Source organism: Aquila chrysaetos, chromosome 22 (genome assembly GCF_900496995.4).
Source record: "Aquila chrysaetos chrysaetos chromosome 22, bAquChr1.4, whole genome shotgun sequence".
Classification (NCBI taxonomy): domain Eukaryota; kingdom Metazoa; phylum Chordata; class Aves; order Accipitriformes; family Accipitridae; genus Aquila; species Aquila chrysaetos.
Window position 1 is genome coordinate 10,429,009 of NC_044025.1, and position 13,670 is coordinate 10,442,678.

The 13,670-nt window shown below is 54.5% G+C and overlaps 1 protein-coding gene across 4 annotated transcripts in view; it reads left to right on the forward strand.

The window, feature by feature from the left end:
* The window catches only part of SH3PXD2B (SH3 and PX domains 2B), a 78,383-nt gene extending 66,762 nt beyond the window's left edge, over window positions 1-11,621 (forward strand). For 2 of the 4 annotated variants that reach the window (XM_029998171.1, XM_029998172.1), the window contains 8 exons: window positions 981-1,115; window positions 2,638-2,742; window positions 3,458-3,541; window positions 4,822-4,939; window positions 6,234-6,460; window positions 7,035-7,084; window positions 7,564-7,689; window positions 8,609-11,621. In XM_029998171.1, coding sequence (XP_029854031.1) covers window positions 981-1,115; window positions 2,638-2,742; window positions 3,458-3,541; window positions 4,822-4,939; window positions 6,234-6,460; window positions 7,035-7,084; window positions 7,564-7,689; window positions 8,609-10,105 — 2,342 coding nt within the window. In that variant the 3' untranslated portion in view covers window positions 10,106-11,621. The remainder of the gene's footprint in view (window positions 1-980; window positions 1,116-2,637; window positions 2,743-3,457; window positions 3,542-4,821; window positions 4,940-6,233; window positions 6,461-7,034; window positions 7,085-7,563; window positions 7,690-8,608) is intronic. The other 2 variants (XM_029998173.1, XM_029998174.2) reach the window with 1 other exon arrangement.
* Window positions 11,622-13,670: the final 2,049 nt, after the last annotated feature.

A 13,670-nucleotide genomic window follows, 5' to 3' on the forward strand; every position in this document is an offset into this window, starting at 1 on the left:
CTCTGTTGCAGTGCTACCCCAACGCCAAGCGAAGGCGGTGCATCTCTATCCCGAGCACTCTCCTAAATGAAAATGTGCCTGCAAAATACAAACCAGCCTTGCCCCGCTGTGCCTCGCTGCCGGTCCCCTGGCAGAGGAGGGGGCTGGCGGTGCTCCCGGGGGTCCCCTGCCCTTAGCCCGCAGTGCCACCTGCAGCCTGCCCGGGCTCTGCGCAGCCACTGCCGCAGCGCCCGGCGATCCCGGCCGCAGCCGTCTCGCCTCCGGGTGGCAGGCCTCTTTCTGGCCGAAGGAAAGCTTTGCTCCCGGTGTATCCTGCCCGTTTGCTCCTCCTTGGGGTTTGGTTTGTTTTGTTTTGTTTTGTTTTTCTTTTCTGACATGAAATTGGGATCTCCGGCGGGAGGAGCTGAGCAGAGTTAGCGGAGCACATAGCAGAGAGTGCAACGCGCGCTGGCGAGTTGTGAGAAGGCGACTGAAATACATAAGGGCAATGATGACAGGGGGATGCTGCTCTCTCTTACAAACACCCCTCCGCCTGGGTCTCCAGACTCTTTAGCCAGGACCCACAAAACTCCCTGCAGGTTGCGTGTATTGAGTTGGGGTCGGAGCTGGTCCATGCGTTGGGGCAGCCGATGCCAGCGCACAGGAGACTGCCCCGAGCCCCGTCCGTCTCTGACAGCAGGACCCAGGCTGCTGTGTGCATCTGTGGCGGTGGTGGGGTTGCTTGGACGGCTCTGTCTGTGAGCAGGAAGGTGGGTAGCAAGTGAAAGGTCTCACCTGGCTGTACCCTTCTCACCTGGCTGCTGGTTTGGTCTCTCTCCTCCTCACTCTGCCCAAGTCTCTGGCTCACGTCTTTCACGCTGGGGTCCCCAGGGTGTCCTGGAGCTGCTCGCAGGCCAGCAGGTGCTCGGGAGCGGTGGCCCATGCTCTCGGAAGCTGGTGCTGACCCTGGCACACGGGTCGGTTCTTATCCCCCTGTGCAGGAGCTGACTCTGCGTCGGTCGACCCCTTGGTGCTGGAGCAGTATGTCGTGGTGGCGGACTACCAGAAGCAGGAGAGCTCCGAGATCAGCTTGTGCGTGGGCCAGTTGGTGGATATCATTGAGAAGAACGAATCAGGTACAGAGAGTTTGGCTTGGCAGAGGGCTTTGTGTCTACTCTGCGTTGCAGAGCAGGGGCAGGAATAGCAATCCTGTATTGTCAGTGTTTTCCTAAGAGGACCTTAAGCAAAACAGCCTCCAGGCACCTCACAGGGATGTCCTTGGATGGTCAGCTGAGGTGGGACGTGGAGGAAGCAGCTTCAGTCTGCAGGCTGTCTGTATGAGCGTGGACAAGACTTCAGGGCTGTCTCTAAAGGAAGGGTCTGATTACCTGTGTGCTGAGCGCCAGGCGCCGTCCATCTTTTACTGTCTCTATGCTTTTTTGTGCTGAAAAACTTGGCCAATGGGTCCTGAGGACAAAAGCCATTCCTGGAGCTGGCAGCCTTGTTTTATTGATGGAAGGGGACATTCTCATAGTGCCCACGAAAGCCCCTATTGTATATTTGCAATTCCTGCTTCCGAACACAATGAAATACCCAGTCACGGAGTGGGGCAGGCTACTGAGCTATTTGCTTGCTTCAAAACTTAAACTTGCTCTTAATCTCTGCAAAGGGATCGAGTCGTGTCGTGGGCCCGACTTCTGGAGTTTGTTGAAAAGGGGAATTTATTCCCTGAAGTTAAGAGAAGTTGCTGGGGGCGGCGGGGTTTAAAGATAAATCGTGAAAACAGATTTTAAAATTCTGGAAAGGTGGTCCCCAAGAGGATTAGTTGCACCAGCAGCTATGTTTGAGAACGAGGAAAATAAAAGCAACCCTGAAGCAAGGCTATTAGCACAGCCAATCCAAAAGCTATGGCAAATAATTTATTTATCAAATGTCAGCCCTGGTTTTCCCTTCCATGCCGGTAGCTGCTGATTCCCTCCCTGACAATTTAGTTGTCTTTCTTTCTAAATGACTCACTGGTGAGGTTCTGAGGATAATGCTCGGTCTTTATTTTTTTCCCCCTAAAGACACAAATAGCTTGTGCTTTTAATAACTGAGGAGCACGCGTTTATTTTGATTGGACACCCAGGGTGGCCCAGAGAATTGTTTGTGGCCGCTATGGAGCTGGCGAGGTTTCTGCTGGGAGAGCTCATGTTTTAATCCTGCATTTGCTCTTAGGTTTTAAAATTTGCTGTTTCCACAGATATAAGGAAGGCGAGAGCGCAGCAGGAGTCAGCTATCGATTTGCAGACAGTGTATTCATCTCTGCTAATTAGCCTGGGCTTGCTGACCCCGACTGAGGGAAAATGAACCATGAAGGGGAATAAAAAGGAAAGCAAACGTGGTGGCTGGAGCCATTCAGTTCTCAGAGCCTCTCCCATTTTTCGTGGGGAGGGAACTGTACATTTAGATATCACTCAGCTGAGAGTCTCCCATGCTGCTGTCTGTGCTCCCTTTCGGATAGCGCTTGGCTCTGTTGCTTTGGGGTCACCCCAGCTTCTCGTGTAGGCAGCAAGGAGGGGGCAAAGCTCCCCAGGCTCGTGGTTTGGAGGGAGGGAGGGGAGGGAGGTTTTGGCTAGTGGGAGCCCTTGGCTGAGCTGCCTGCTGTTTTCTTCTCAGGCTGGTGGTTTGTGAGCACGTCGGAGGAGCAAGGCTGGGTGCCGGCAACCTGCCTGGAAGCCCAGGATGGTGTCCAGGATGAGTTCTCAATGCAGCCTGATGAAGGTAAGAAGCTGCTGGAGACATCTGCCCCAGCTTCTTCCTGCTGAACTGCACTGAACTGCTCGCAGGACTGCATAGCCCTCCCTGACTTAGGCAGGGCAGGAGCCCGGGAAAGGACAAACCCACATGTGCTGTTCAGTCATGTCTGCCTGTAGTAGTCCTGCCTGCCCAGTGCTCTACTCCAGTACTGCAGCAGGAGTGAGGCAGCTGGATACTGGTGGTGTAACTGCTGGCCTTTCTGCTGTCCCACAGAGGGGCTGAAGGTGCTAACTCCAGGGAACACTCAGTCCTGCCATCCCAATGCCTCCTTTAGGCCCCAGGGAGCTGTTTTACCTGCACTGGAGGAGGAGCAAAGCTCAGGTCCGAGGACAATTCACATGCCTTCTAAACCCATGCAGAACAAAGAGCATGCATGACCTCATGTGATGAGAATAGCAAGGTTGCAACCTTTGCTTAGAGCAAATCTGAAATGCCGCTGGAGAAAAACATCCTTCCCATTGACCACTGTATGCTCAAAGCAGTGCTGTAGCTGGCTCAGCCGCTCGTCTGGGGAGATGAAGGTGGGAGGGGGGCTCAGACCAGGGAGGGCCCCCGGAGGGCTCCAGGTGAGTCTCTGTGCCACACTCTGGTGTCAGCCCTGTCTCCTCTTGGACCTGAAGTGCTGCCTCCTTATGTCCTTTCTTGTCCTTCTCCTGCTTCCCCAACATGCTCTTACCAGTCCCGTGGAGATACTGGTCTCTGCCCAGGCACGTTGGCCGCCGTCGGACTCTTGGGGACTTGTACACCAGTGGATGGGGTCAAGGTGGACTTCGTAGAGACTTGTTCGGCTGCCCACGTTTTGTGCTTGGAGCCTTGTTGTCTGCATGTTTGTTTGCTTTACATGTGATGAACCTTGCTTGTGTCAGTCCTCAATGCATGCTCCTCAGTTTTCCATTAGGCCCATTCATGTCCACCTTTTTCCTCTCTCAGCTGTTCCTTCTCACTTTTTGAGGCTTGTTTTGGTTACAGAGGCTGGAGTTTCTGCTTTCCCCCAACACATGTATGCAGACTTCTTGCAACTGCTGCCTTAGTTCCTGTAAGAGTAACTCCTCTGAGCCATGGCCTTGGGGTTGGTGGCTCAGATGGGGTCAGGAGGAGAAGAGCCAGCTTGGTTTTGCTGGATGTGACAGGACATTTTCTGCTTTGACTCATTTGCATGAAGGCGGTGGGAAATCAGACCTTTTGAGTGCTGTGCTCCTCCAAGAAGACAAATCCAGGAAACCTGCACGGTGCGGATATATGAATGTCCAGAGGTGTCGGGTTTGGAGGTAGACTTTTCCCAAAATAGCCTTCACCCTATTGTGGCACTGCTCAAGCACAGGCAATTGCTTTCCTGGGTTTCTTTCAAGAGAGGACAGGAGAAGGTGAGGGAGAGGAGTGGATGGATGGACCTGTTTGTCTGACGTTGTCCACATGGCTGTTAGGATCTTTCCCCTTCCCCTTGAAGGGAAGAGCATCCATGTCCCTGCTTACCATCATCTGGTCTAGTGGACAGGACATCAGACTCTTCTCCAGGCTCACCACATGGCTTTGACCAATGTCTTGGGGCACCTAGCTGTTGAACAGGGAAGTTCATGTAGACCTGCTGTTGTAGAGCAGTTTGAGAGCTGTGCATGAGAGCACACCTGTATGTGTGGGGTTACTCCCTGATGCCTGTGGGATTTCTTTCCCTGTATAGAGGACAGTTCTTCTTTAAAGGCTCTGAGAAAGAAATTTGAACTGAAATGGATGCATGCAAGGCTTCTGCGAAGGGCAAGTGAAAGGAGAGCTGTCATATAAAAGATAGTCTTTAGTCCTAAAGGAGAGGAGGAACTGTTTTAGACAACTTCTCCTTGGGCCAGACTAGCTTACCAAAGCTTACATTTCAAAATGCAGCTGGGTTTGTTTTGAAATACATTTCACTGGCATTTATTTTCTGAATGGTGTGTTTGCACCCGTATTACAACAGGAATTATCATTATATAAAGCACTTAACCACTGTTCGACTGAGTCCCGGTTTCCATAAAACAGTATCTCCGTGAAACTGCACTTTCTTTCCAACAGAGGAGAAGTACACTGTTATTTACCCATACACTGCAAGAGACCAGGATGAAATGAACCTGGACAAAGGGGCTGTGGTGGAGGTGATCCAGAAGAACCTGGAGGGCTGGTGGAAAATCAGGTACCATCCCTACCTCTTCCTCTTCCCTGGCAATGCAGCTGGGGCTGTGCAAAGCAGAGACCTGATGCGCATGGGATGTACAGTCCAAAGGCAAGTCTAGGGTGTTGGGAAGGGCAGAATACCAGAACTCATTTTCTCTCCATCCCTACCGACTAAGGCTAGCTGATGTTCAGGGCTTTAGCCAAGCATAGCTGTGGTGAAACGTCTTTAAAATCCCCCAATTTCCTGTGCTAGGAGGTGGACTGCGTCACGGCATCACATGCCCCAGCAGTACAAAGGGAACTGGTGTGAGAGCATTAGTATTACATCATATGCTGCTGATGATAGGAAAACCAGGGAGTGTCCCGAAGGCAGCCTGGATCCTCTGGCTGTGTTAGGAGCTCCTGCAGAGAAGGGCCGTTGTCTGGGCCAGGTCTGCTCTGTGCAGGGTAGGCTGAGGCCAAAGACTCTAGATAGTCCCGAGCTGATTCTTGTTTTCCCCTGAAAGCTCATTTTCTCTTGTCTGTGGTCTAGCAAATGGCCGGACTTGAGCAGGGTGGGAGCACATGCTGCAATTTTCTTAACCTTACATTGAACCTGTGGTCTTGGCAGCAGCAAAGCCCCAGAAAAACGTCCATTGACTTTTTAAGCAGAGGAGAGCTGCCACAAGAGCTCTAAAGGCAATTACAAGCTCAGTAGCTGGTGCCATCTGAGTGTAGTGGCTGCAGCCCAGCCAGCGGGGAGAGTCTCGGATGCTGGCGCGCGACCCTCCGGCATGGCAGGGAGTCTCCGCAGATGTGGTTTTTCAATCAGATCGTGGGGCTGGTTTCTCTCCTAAACAGTGCAGATTTAGAACGGGGAAGGGATCCAGGCTGCCGGCACGCAGGCAGAGGGCTTGCGCTTTCTCCAAAGACCAGGTACATCAATCCTAGCAGCAGCCCTCTGGTTTTCCCCTCTGCTTCCCCTGCCAGTGCGCTTCATTCCTGAACCAGTGCCATTGCCGAGGCGAAAAGGAAATCGGGCTTCGTGCCATTCCCAGCCCTCGGCCCGCTGGCTGCGGCTGGCTTGCACGGGAGCGTTAGTCATGGCTGGAGCTCTCCAGGTGCCCACGTGCCACAGAGCATGACAGCTGGCAAGCTCATTTTGCCCAGATCAGGCGGTATCTTTGGTCAACGCGTGTCCTGAGCTCTGGCTCCGGGGATGTCCGATGGCTCAACACCACTCGAGCGAGTGGGTCGCTCCTCTGGGAAGGGCTCGCAGCCCCGGTGCAGCGCAGGGGCTCTGCGCAGTGACGCTGCTGTTGTTGCCACCGCAGGTACCAGGGGCAAGAAGGCTGGGCCCCCGCCTCCTACCTCAAAAAGGGAAATGGAGACATGTTCTCACAGAAGCTGGGGTCAGGCTCCTCCGCTCATTCGTGTGCCTTGGATCTGGATGGCGTCTCCCGGCAGCAGGTCGCGGCGAGCCGAGAGAAGGATGGACTTGCTGGCCAAAGGGACGGGAGATTCGACAGCCGTCCCCTGCCCAATGCTGACATCCGACGCAGTAAGTGGCCGGTCGGGAGGAGGCCGGTGGTGGCTGGGGTGTCAGCGCAGGCTTTCCTGCAGGCTTTTGGGAGACGTAACGGGGTGTGAGGGAGGCAGAAGGCTTGCAGGCGCTGTGAGCTCTGCAGCAACGTCTAGAGGTGACATTGCAAAAGCGGATGGGGCACGAGCACAGTGCTGCCCAGGGACGTGCTGAGGATCAGCAAATGCGATGGAGATAAAATCTTGCCCCTCCCAGACTGGAGATGCTCACCTCAGAAGCTAGGGCATTTTAACCCCCCTGCAGGCCAGGTCTTCTGGGTCAGGCCTGCAATGAAAAACCAGTTTCCTGTGGTGACTTCAGCTGCATTTTCCAGCAGCACCTGATGGTGCAAAGCTGGTTCCTCTTCCAGTGGGATGCCCTCAAAACCCAGGTGACCCATGCACTCAGGGTACCGGGCAGACAGGTTCCTCCTTTGGCTTCCTTGCCCACGGGGCAGGCTTGCCTTTCTGTTTTCTCTTTCGCTTGTCTTTTGTGAACACACGTGTCACCAAAAGCCAGAAACTCAACAGCATCTGAAATTCTTCCTCCACAGAATCACCAAAGATGAGGCAGAGACCCCCTCCTCGCCGAGATCTCACCATAGTAAGTGCCAGCTGATGTAGGAGAGCAGGAATGGCAAAGGGAGTCGGAGAGGAGCACTGAAAGGAGCTCTGGTCACTGGTTATTCTTTGCCTGGGATCTTGCCCCTCTACCATGGGCTCTGCTCTTGGTCAAGGCTGGAATACGCACGCTGCCTCCCTGCTGTCTTAAGACTCTTTCCTTTGCGTGTGGTCTTTAAATGAACTTTTGGCCAGTCTGTCCTGCAAGGCTGGGTTGCCGGTGGGAGGCTGCAGACTGGCTCCCTCCCTCTGGAGAGGGTGACTGCTGTCAGCAAGTGGTCTGCCGCTGAGCAATTTTCTGCTCAGCCTGGAGATGGTTTGCTGGTTTGTGTTGTTGAGGATGCTGCATGGTCACAGCTGATCTCCCTGGCCTGGCCATGCTGGCTTGTTTCTCTGCAGGCTGGTGGGCTGTAAACCCTGCTGTAGAAACATGCTGATGGGTTTTCTTTTTTCTTGTCATAGCCACGTGGTTTGAACCTGCCTAAACCTCCTGTCCCTCCTCAAGTGGAAGAGGAATATTACACCATCGCTGACTTCCAGACCACCATTCCTGATGGGATCAGCTTCCAGGCAGGAATGAAAGTAGAGGTGAGACTGTCATCTTCCCTTCTCACACCTTCATGTCAGTGCAGCGCTCCTGACTCCTGTTGCCCTAGGACCTGTTTCAGGCAGGAGCTCCTGTTCCAGGCAGGGAAGATCTGCTCACCACGGCATTTTGGGTGGAAACCAGGCACGGTGGTGCATGCGATTGCCTCTGTGGACTGTCAACAACCCAGGGCTCTCCTAGAGTGGGAGAGAAACCCATATGAGCTCACGAGACTTTGGAGTCCGTGGTGCTCTTGGTGGCCTCCTGTCCCTCAAGCGTGTGGGTGCTGTGTTGCCTGAGCTAATGGAAATTAAAACCACACCACAAATGGGGGTAGAAGTGGTGGGTTTTTTCGTAGGCCAGGTGTAAAGTTAAAAGCTCTTCCAGAATTGCTTTCCTGGCACACCCGCTTTTGCTGGCAGAATCTCTCTTGCAGATGTGATTTTGCTTTTCAAAATGTAAGCTGTGCCTCTCAAGACGATTTTTCCTTTACGGCTGCCCCAGTCAGCTCCTCCCAGCTCCCAGCACCACTCCTGGAGCACCCAGAGGCCGGACCGTTGCTGATCGGGCAGTGTCGCTGCCGGTTGATCGCTCCAACAGTGCCGCGCAGTGGCCACCGCCAGTAGCCAGCATCCCGGTCCTGTCTCCCAGGCGGGATGGTGACAGCTCATCCGCAGCTCCTTGACATGGCTACGTCGTTCCTCAGGCCCATGGCACGCAGGTCCCCTTCCCTGGCAGAAATCCTTAGCAAGTTCCCCTCCTGTTAGGATGCCAGTCCTGTGATTACATGGCTTTTGGTTACCAGGACAGGGAGGTACTGAGGCCATATACCACTCTGACAGCATTTCGGAGACACCCAGCATCCCCACTTGTGCAGAAGGCTCCTCCATGGGTGTCTGAGGTTTCCTTTCCCCTCGGCAGGTTATTGAGAAGAACCTGAGCGGCTGGTGGTACATTCAGATTGACGAGAAGGAAGGCTGGGCCCCTGCCACGTTCATCGATAAGTACAAGAAAACCAGCAATGCATCCAGGCCGAATTTCCTGGCTCCGCTACCCAACGAGATGGCCCAGCTCCGGCTCGGTGACGCCGCGGCCGACGGCAGCGCCAGCGAGGAAGCGACGGGACCGTGCCGTCCTCTGCCGGAGGCTCCTCCGAACGGTACGGACTGCGGTGGGAAGTGGGCCAAAGACTGGAAGGGGAAGGAGGCTCCCGAGAGCGGGGACCCAGCCTTTGCCGGTGGCTACGAGGAGATCTCGGACCGTGACACAGAGGAGAAGCCCAGCCTGCCACCCAGGAAGGAGTCCATCATTAAATCAGAAGGCGAATTACTGGAGAGGCAGAGGCCTCCCCCCAAGCCCCCAGGCATGATTTTGCCTATGATCCCACCCAAGCAGTCGGCGGCCCCGAAGGACAGCAAGAAGCCCGATCTGAAACCGGAGAAGGGCAAACTCTTCCAGCTGAAAAACGAAATGGGACTGGAATGTGGACACAAGGTGTCAGCCAAGGAGGTGAAGAAACCAAACCTCCGGCCCATTGTCAAGCCAACCAAGCCAAAAGCCGAGCCTGCAGAGGACAAGCCTGAGCCCATAGCCCAGAATCCATTCTTGAAGTCAAGACCTCAGATCAGGCCAAAACCCGCCGCAGCCCCCCGGACTGACCCACCTCCAGCTGATGATAAACTGGACATTTGCAGCCTGCGGAGCAAGCTTAGACCTGCAAAGTGCCCAGAGAAACCCTCCGAGCAGGACCCCGCTGCTGGCGAAAACTCCATCAGTAATGCCGTGGTTTCTTCAGAGGCTTCTGGAAGGTTTCAGGAGCGACCCAACATGGACACCAAACCCCTGCCCAAGCTGGACAGCCACGCCACGAAAGAGGCACTGCCCAAATCTCCCCTGGGGCCAGCAAACACGCCGGGTACCAGGGAGCCCCCGCCGCAGCGCCCCATTGTGCCACCTCGCAGACCACCCCCCCCCAAGAAAATGGGGGGTCCTGCCTCTGGCCCCACAGCGGAGCTGAGGGCCCCGGCACGGGAAGTACCTGAAATCAGGTCATCCCCGGTGCCGGGGAGGCCCATGCTGGTTCCTCCGAAAGCCAAGCCGTTCCTCTCTGCCTCCATCCAAGACGAAGCCAAAGTGAAAAGCAGTGTAAGCCCAAAGGTCATATCCAAGCCAGTGGAGAGAGGGGAGACCAAGGAGAGGACCTCAGCCCCCGTCTCCAGTCCGGACGTCTCCAGGGAAGCTCTCTATGTGGCAGTGGCGGATTTTGAAGGCGACGAGGAGACCAACAGCTTTAAAGAAGGGACTTTGTTTGAAGTTCGTGAGAAGAACAGCAGTGGCTGGTGGTTTTGCAAGGTCCTGACTGGGAATCCGTGCTGGGAGGGCTGGATCCCTTCCAATTACCTACGGAAGAAGCCATAGCCGCTCCTCTGCTTGCATGGCTGGAGGTTCCCTGGTCTCTCACCTGAGTATTTAATTAGCAGATTAATTTATAGTTTTATGTGAGGCTGGCTTTAAAAAACAAGATAATAATTGAGATCCCACACATTCCAGTTGGTGCCCGTTGGCAGCAGCGTGGAGGAAGCAGCTCTGCCTCCCCTCCCCACCCGTGTGCTCCCATCCATCCTCCTCCTTGCATACCCCCCCAGCACTGCGCTCCTGTGGCCATACTGGCAGCCCAGCTGGGGCTGCTCTGGCCAAACTTCATGGAATACGATGGCTACCATGGTTCTCCATGCTAGGGCGAGGGACCTTGATTGACATTTTTGCCACTTGTATGGGAAGTTAAAAAGAAATACGGCAGTAGCCAGGGAGAGAAGTGGAGCGTGGAACAGTACCAATGAAGGAAATCTGGCTGCACAAAAGGATTTGCCTTTCCCTGAGGCTCAGGGTCACGGTCCAATGTTGTAGGTCACGTTGCTTAGTCCAGATGTGTAGCAGAGCCATAGGGAACATGGCAAAAAGGAGGAATGATTGCTGAGAACAGGGTCCCTGTAGCTCTGCGTGCATGTGCAGGTAGAGGCATTGTGCTCTGGTCAAGGGCTGTGCCTTGCTCCCCCCCCGTGCACGCCACGGGACCATCCCTTGGTCTTCCCTGCTCTACAATGACAAGTGTTAACTTCAACATTCTCCTGGTGGAAACAAAAATACAGAAAAATACACACACACACACACACACGTCTATAACAGGACCTCTCTGTGCTGATCCAAGATGCTATGCAGGATTCTCCCTTGCAGTATTGCAACCAAACAACAAGAGGTATTTTGCTTCGGTAGCTGAAGAATACTATGCAAGGCACAGAAGACCAAAATGACCCCAAAAGCCCTGGAAAGAGGATGCTTTGCTTTCCTTTCCCCCCAAACTGCCCTGCCTGTTGGACTAATAGGGGACCACCCGTTCCCGTGACCCACAGAGCTTCCCTGGGCTGGTGGGCAGCAGCCAGGAGGTGGGTCCTTCAGTAGGTGCTGATATTATCAAGTGCAATCCAGAACGTGGGAGTTCAGCTCCTCATCACAACCAGTTGCGAGGCTTGTCTGGTGCTCAGGGGCTCCCTGCCTTGTTTTTCACCCCATCTGCCTGTCTTCCAGGTACTTTCATTTCATCCTGCATGGTGGGCCGTTTGGGGGGCTTCAGGTCAAGCAGAGCCTGGGGTTTTTCCGTGCTGACATTCCTGCCTGCCAAGCCTAATCTTGCCCGCAGTGTTGCTTATCCCAGCAGGAGGACGAGCGTGGATGAGCTGTCATTCCCCAGTGCTGCTTTCTTCCCTTCTGTAGTTGGCTACTTGCAGATTCAGGGCTAAACTTCTCTCTCCGGAAGAGCTTTAAACCTGGCGCTTCTGTGGGTTTCTTGCTGACCAAACCCCTTTGCCCTTTCTAGTCTAATTGCAAGTGCAAACACTGCAGCTGCAGCTCAGCAGCCACATTGTTTTGCTGCTGGTAAAAAAAAATCATAGTTTTCCCTCTAATTTGAGGCTGGGAGAATTGAAGGAGTGTTCTCCACCCCCCCAAAATGCTCGCTTCCTTCTCTGTCCCATATTTTCTACCCTGCAAACGGAGCTGGAGATCTCTCTGTCTGCGTACAGAATGACAATGGTTGTGCCTCAGGCCAGGGTCATTCTGGGAGGGTGACGGGGCGGTTTGTCCCAGCCCTGGTTTGATCTGATAGAGAAGCCCTGACCATTCCAGTCCGACCTCATATTCAGAAGCCCCAAGGTTCATTTTTAGCCATGGGAATTCATGCACCCCAGTCTCCGGCTGATTCCTCTCCCTCCCACCTACGGTTTTCCCTGGTGGCACGTCAGCCTCTGATCAGGCTGACTCACCTGAGCTGGCAATAAGCAATACATTTGCAACCCAATCCAATAACAAAATTCCTTGCATGGCACATTGAGAGGTGTTGATGTGCTCCTGGGAGAGTTCCAGGGTGGGTTGGGGGAACAATGCTGCCTTGTCTCTGCGCATCTCTTGCTCCAGTAAATCCCTTTTGCTTTGGAAAGGAATGGGGACAGGATGAGTTAAGCCAGAGCTGCCCAGCGGCCAAATCCAGCCCCCACCGTATCTTGGGAGGGGGCTGGACCAGTGTACCCCATCTGCTCTGGCAGTTTCATGCAGGAGGGTGGAAAGGCTGTGTGCCTTTTCCCTGTGCACTCTGTCCTTGCTCCCTCTTTGCTGAACGGCCTTTTAATCTCAGAAGTGTCTCTCCTTTCTCCATCTCAGAGACCTCACTGCCCCCGGCTTTCCTCAGAGGGGACAATGCTATTTCTGTGGCCTCTGTGCTAAATGAGGGCTATTTCTGCTTTCCTCCCAGACTGAACCTCAGAACTGGTAGTGCTTCATTTTGCTGACACAAGTACTGTATTTGGCTCATTGAGCACGTGACGGGATCGCTCCCTTGTTCCCAAAGAGCTTCCAAGAAGGCAGGGTGAGTGCCCAAGTGGAGGGTCACCCTCAGTAGGGTGCCGACACCTGCAGCCTTACCCCTTCCCACTACTCTTTCATCTGCAAAAGGGACCACAGGCTGCACAACGCCTCCTGTCAGGAAGATGCCGAGAGCCGTCGGGCTGGCAGGGCTTCGCCTCCCCCCATCCGACGTGTGCCCCCTGGTTCGGCAGCCGTGCGTGCCCCCTGCCCGGCCGCGTCTCCTCTCTGTACCTCGCACGTCACATGCGGCCGAGCTCCCCGACTACCTCGTGAGGAGGAGGAGGGCGGCCAGGAGGCTCGGTACCCTGAGCTTGGCCGCAAGGCTCATCACCCCATCAGCCGAAGACCAACCTCCCTCCTTGCCCACCACCAGCGCAGACCCGAGGCTTGCGGCAAGGGAGGGCATCACCGTGGCTTGGGGTGGAAGAGCCAGGTGTCGGGGCGGTCCCGCGGCTCGGCACGTCCCTGGCAGGCTGGAGGTCCCCGCTGCACCCCGCTCCTTCTCGCAGACTCTCGAAGCCCATTTGTTTGTCCGTGTCTCGCTATATTATGTAAGCGCGTATAAATCTACATTACTGTGGGCGGGTGGGGGGGTCAGCGGAAGATAGATGTAGCTGTGTAAATGCCATATCTATACTTTCACCATTAGGGGATTCTTTTTTTTTTTTTTTTTTTTATTCGGTGGGGTTTTTGGGGGGTTTTGTGGGGTTTTTTGTTTTCTTTTTTTAAGAAATAAAAAGAAACTGCTTGACTGGTTTCAAGCACCCTTGTGAACCCATGTCTGGCTGGCATATGTCTGGGGTGCAGCACGGTGGCTGTCTTGGGAGGTGTGCTGCTCTCCTGCCTGGAGCGATAGCAGCTCTGCCCAAGGTCTGGCACGTGCCACTTGTCACTGCAGCAGTGGTACCAACAAGGAGCCCTGAGCCATTGAGCTGCACTCCCTCGTGCAGTGGAGGAGCCGTCCCCAGGTGAAGCATTTCTCTGTCCTTGGGCGCTTTTGTCCGCTGGGAGATGAACGGAGTGGTGCTGTGTTGCCTGGCTTCATGGGGGCTTGCGGCAAGGGCTT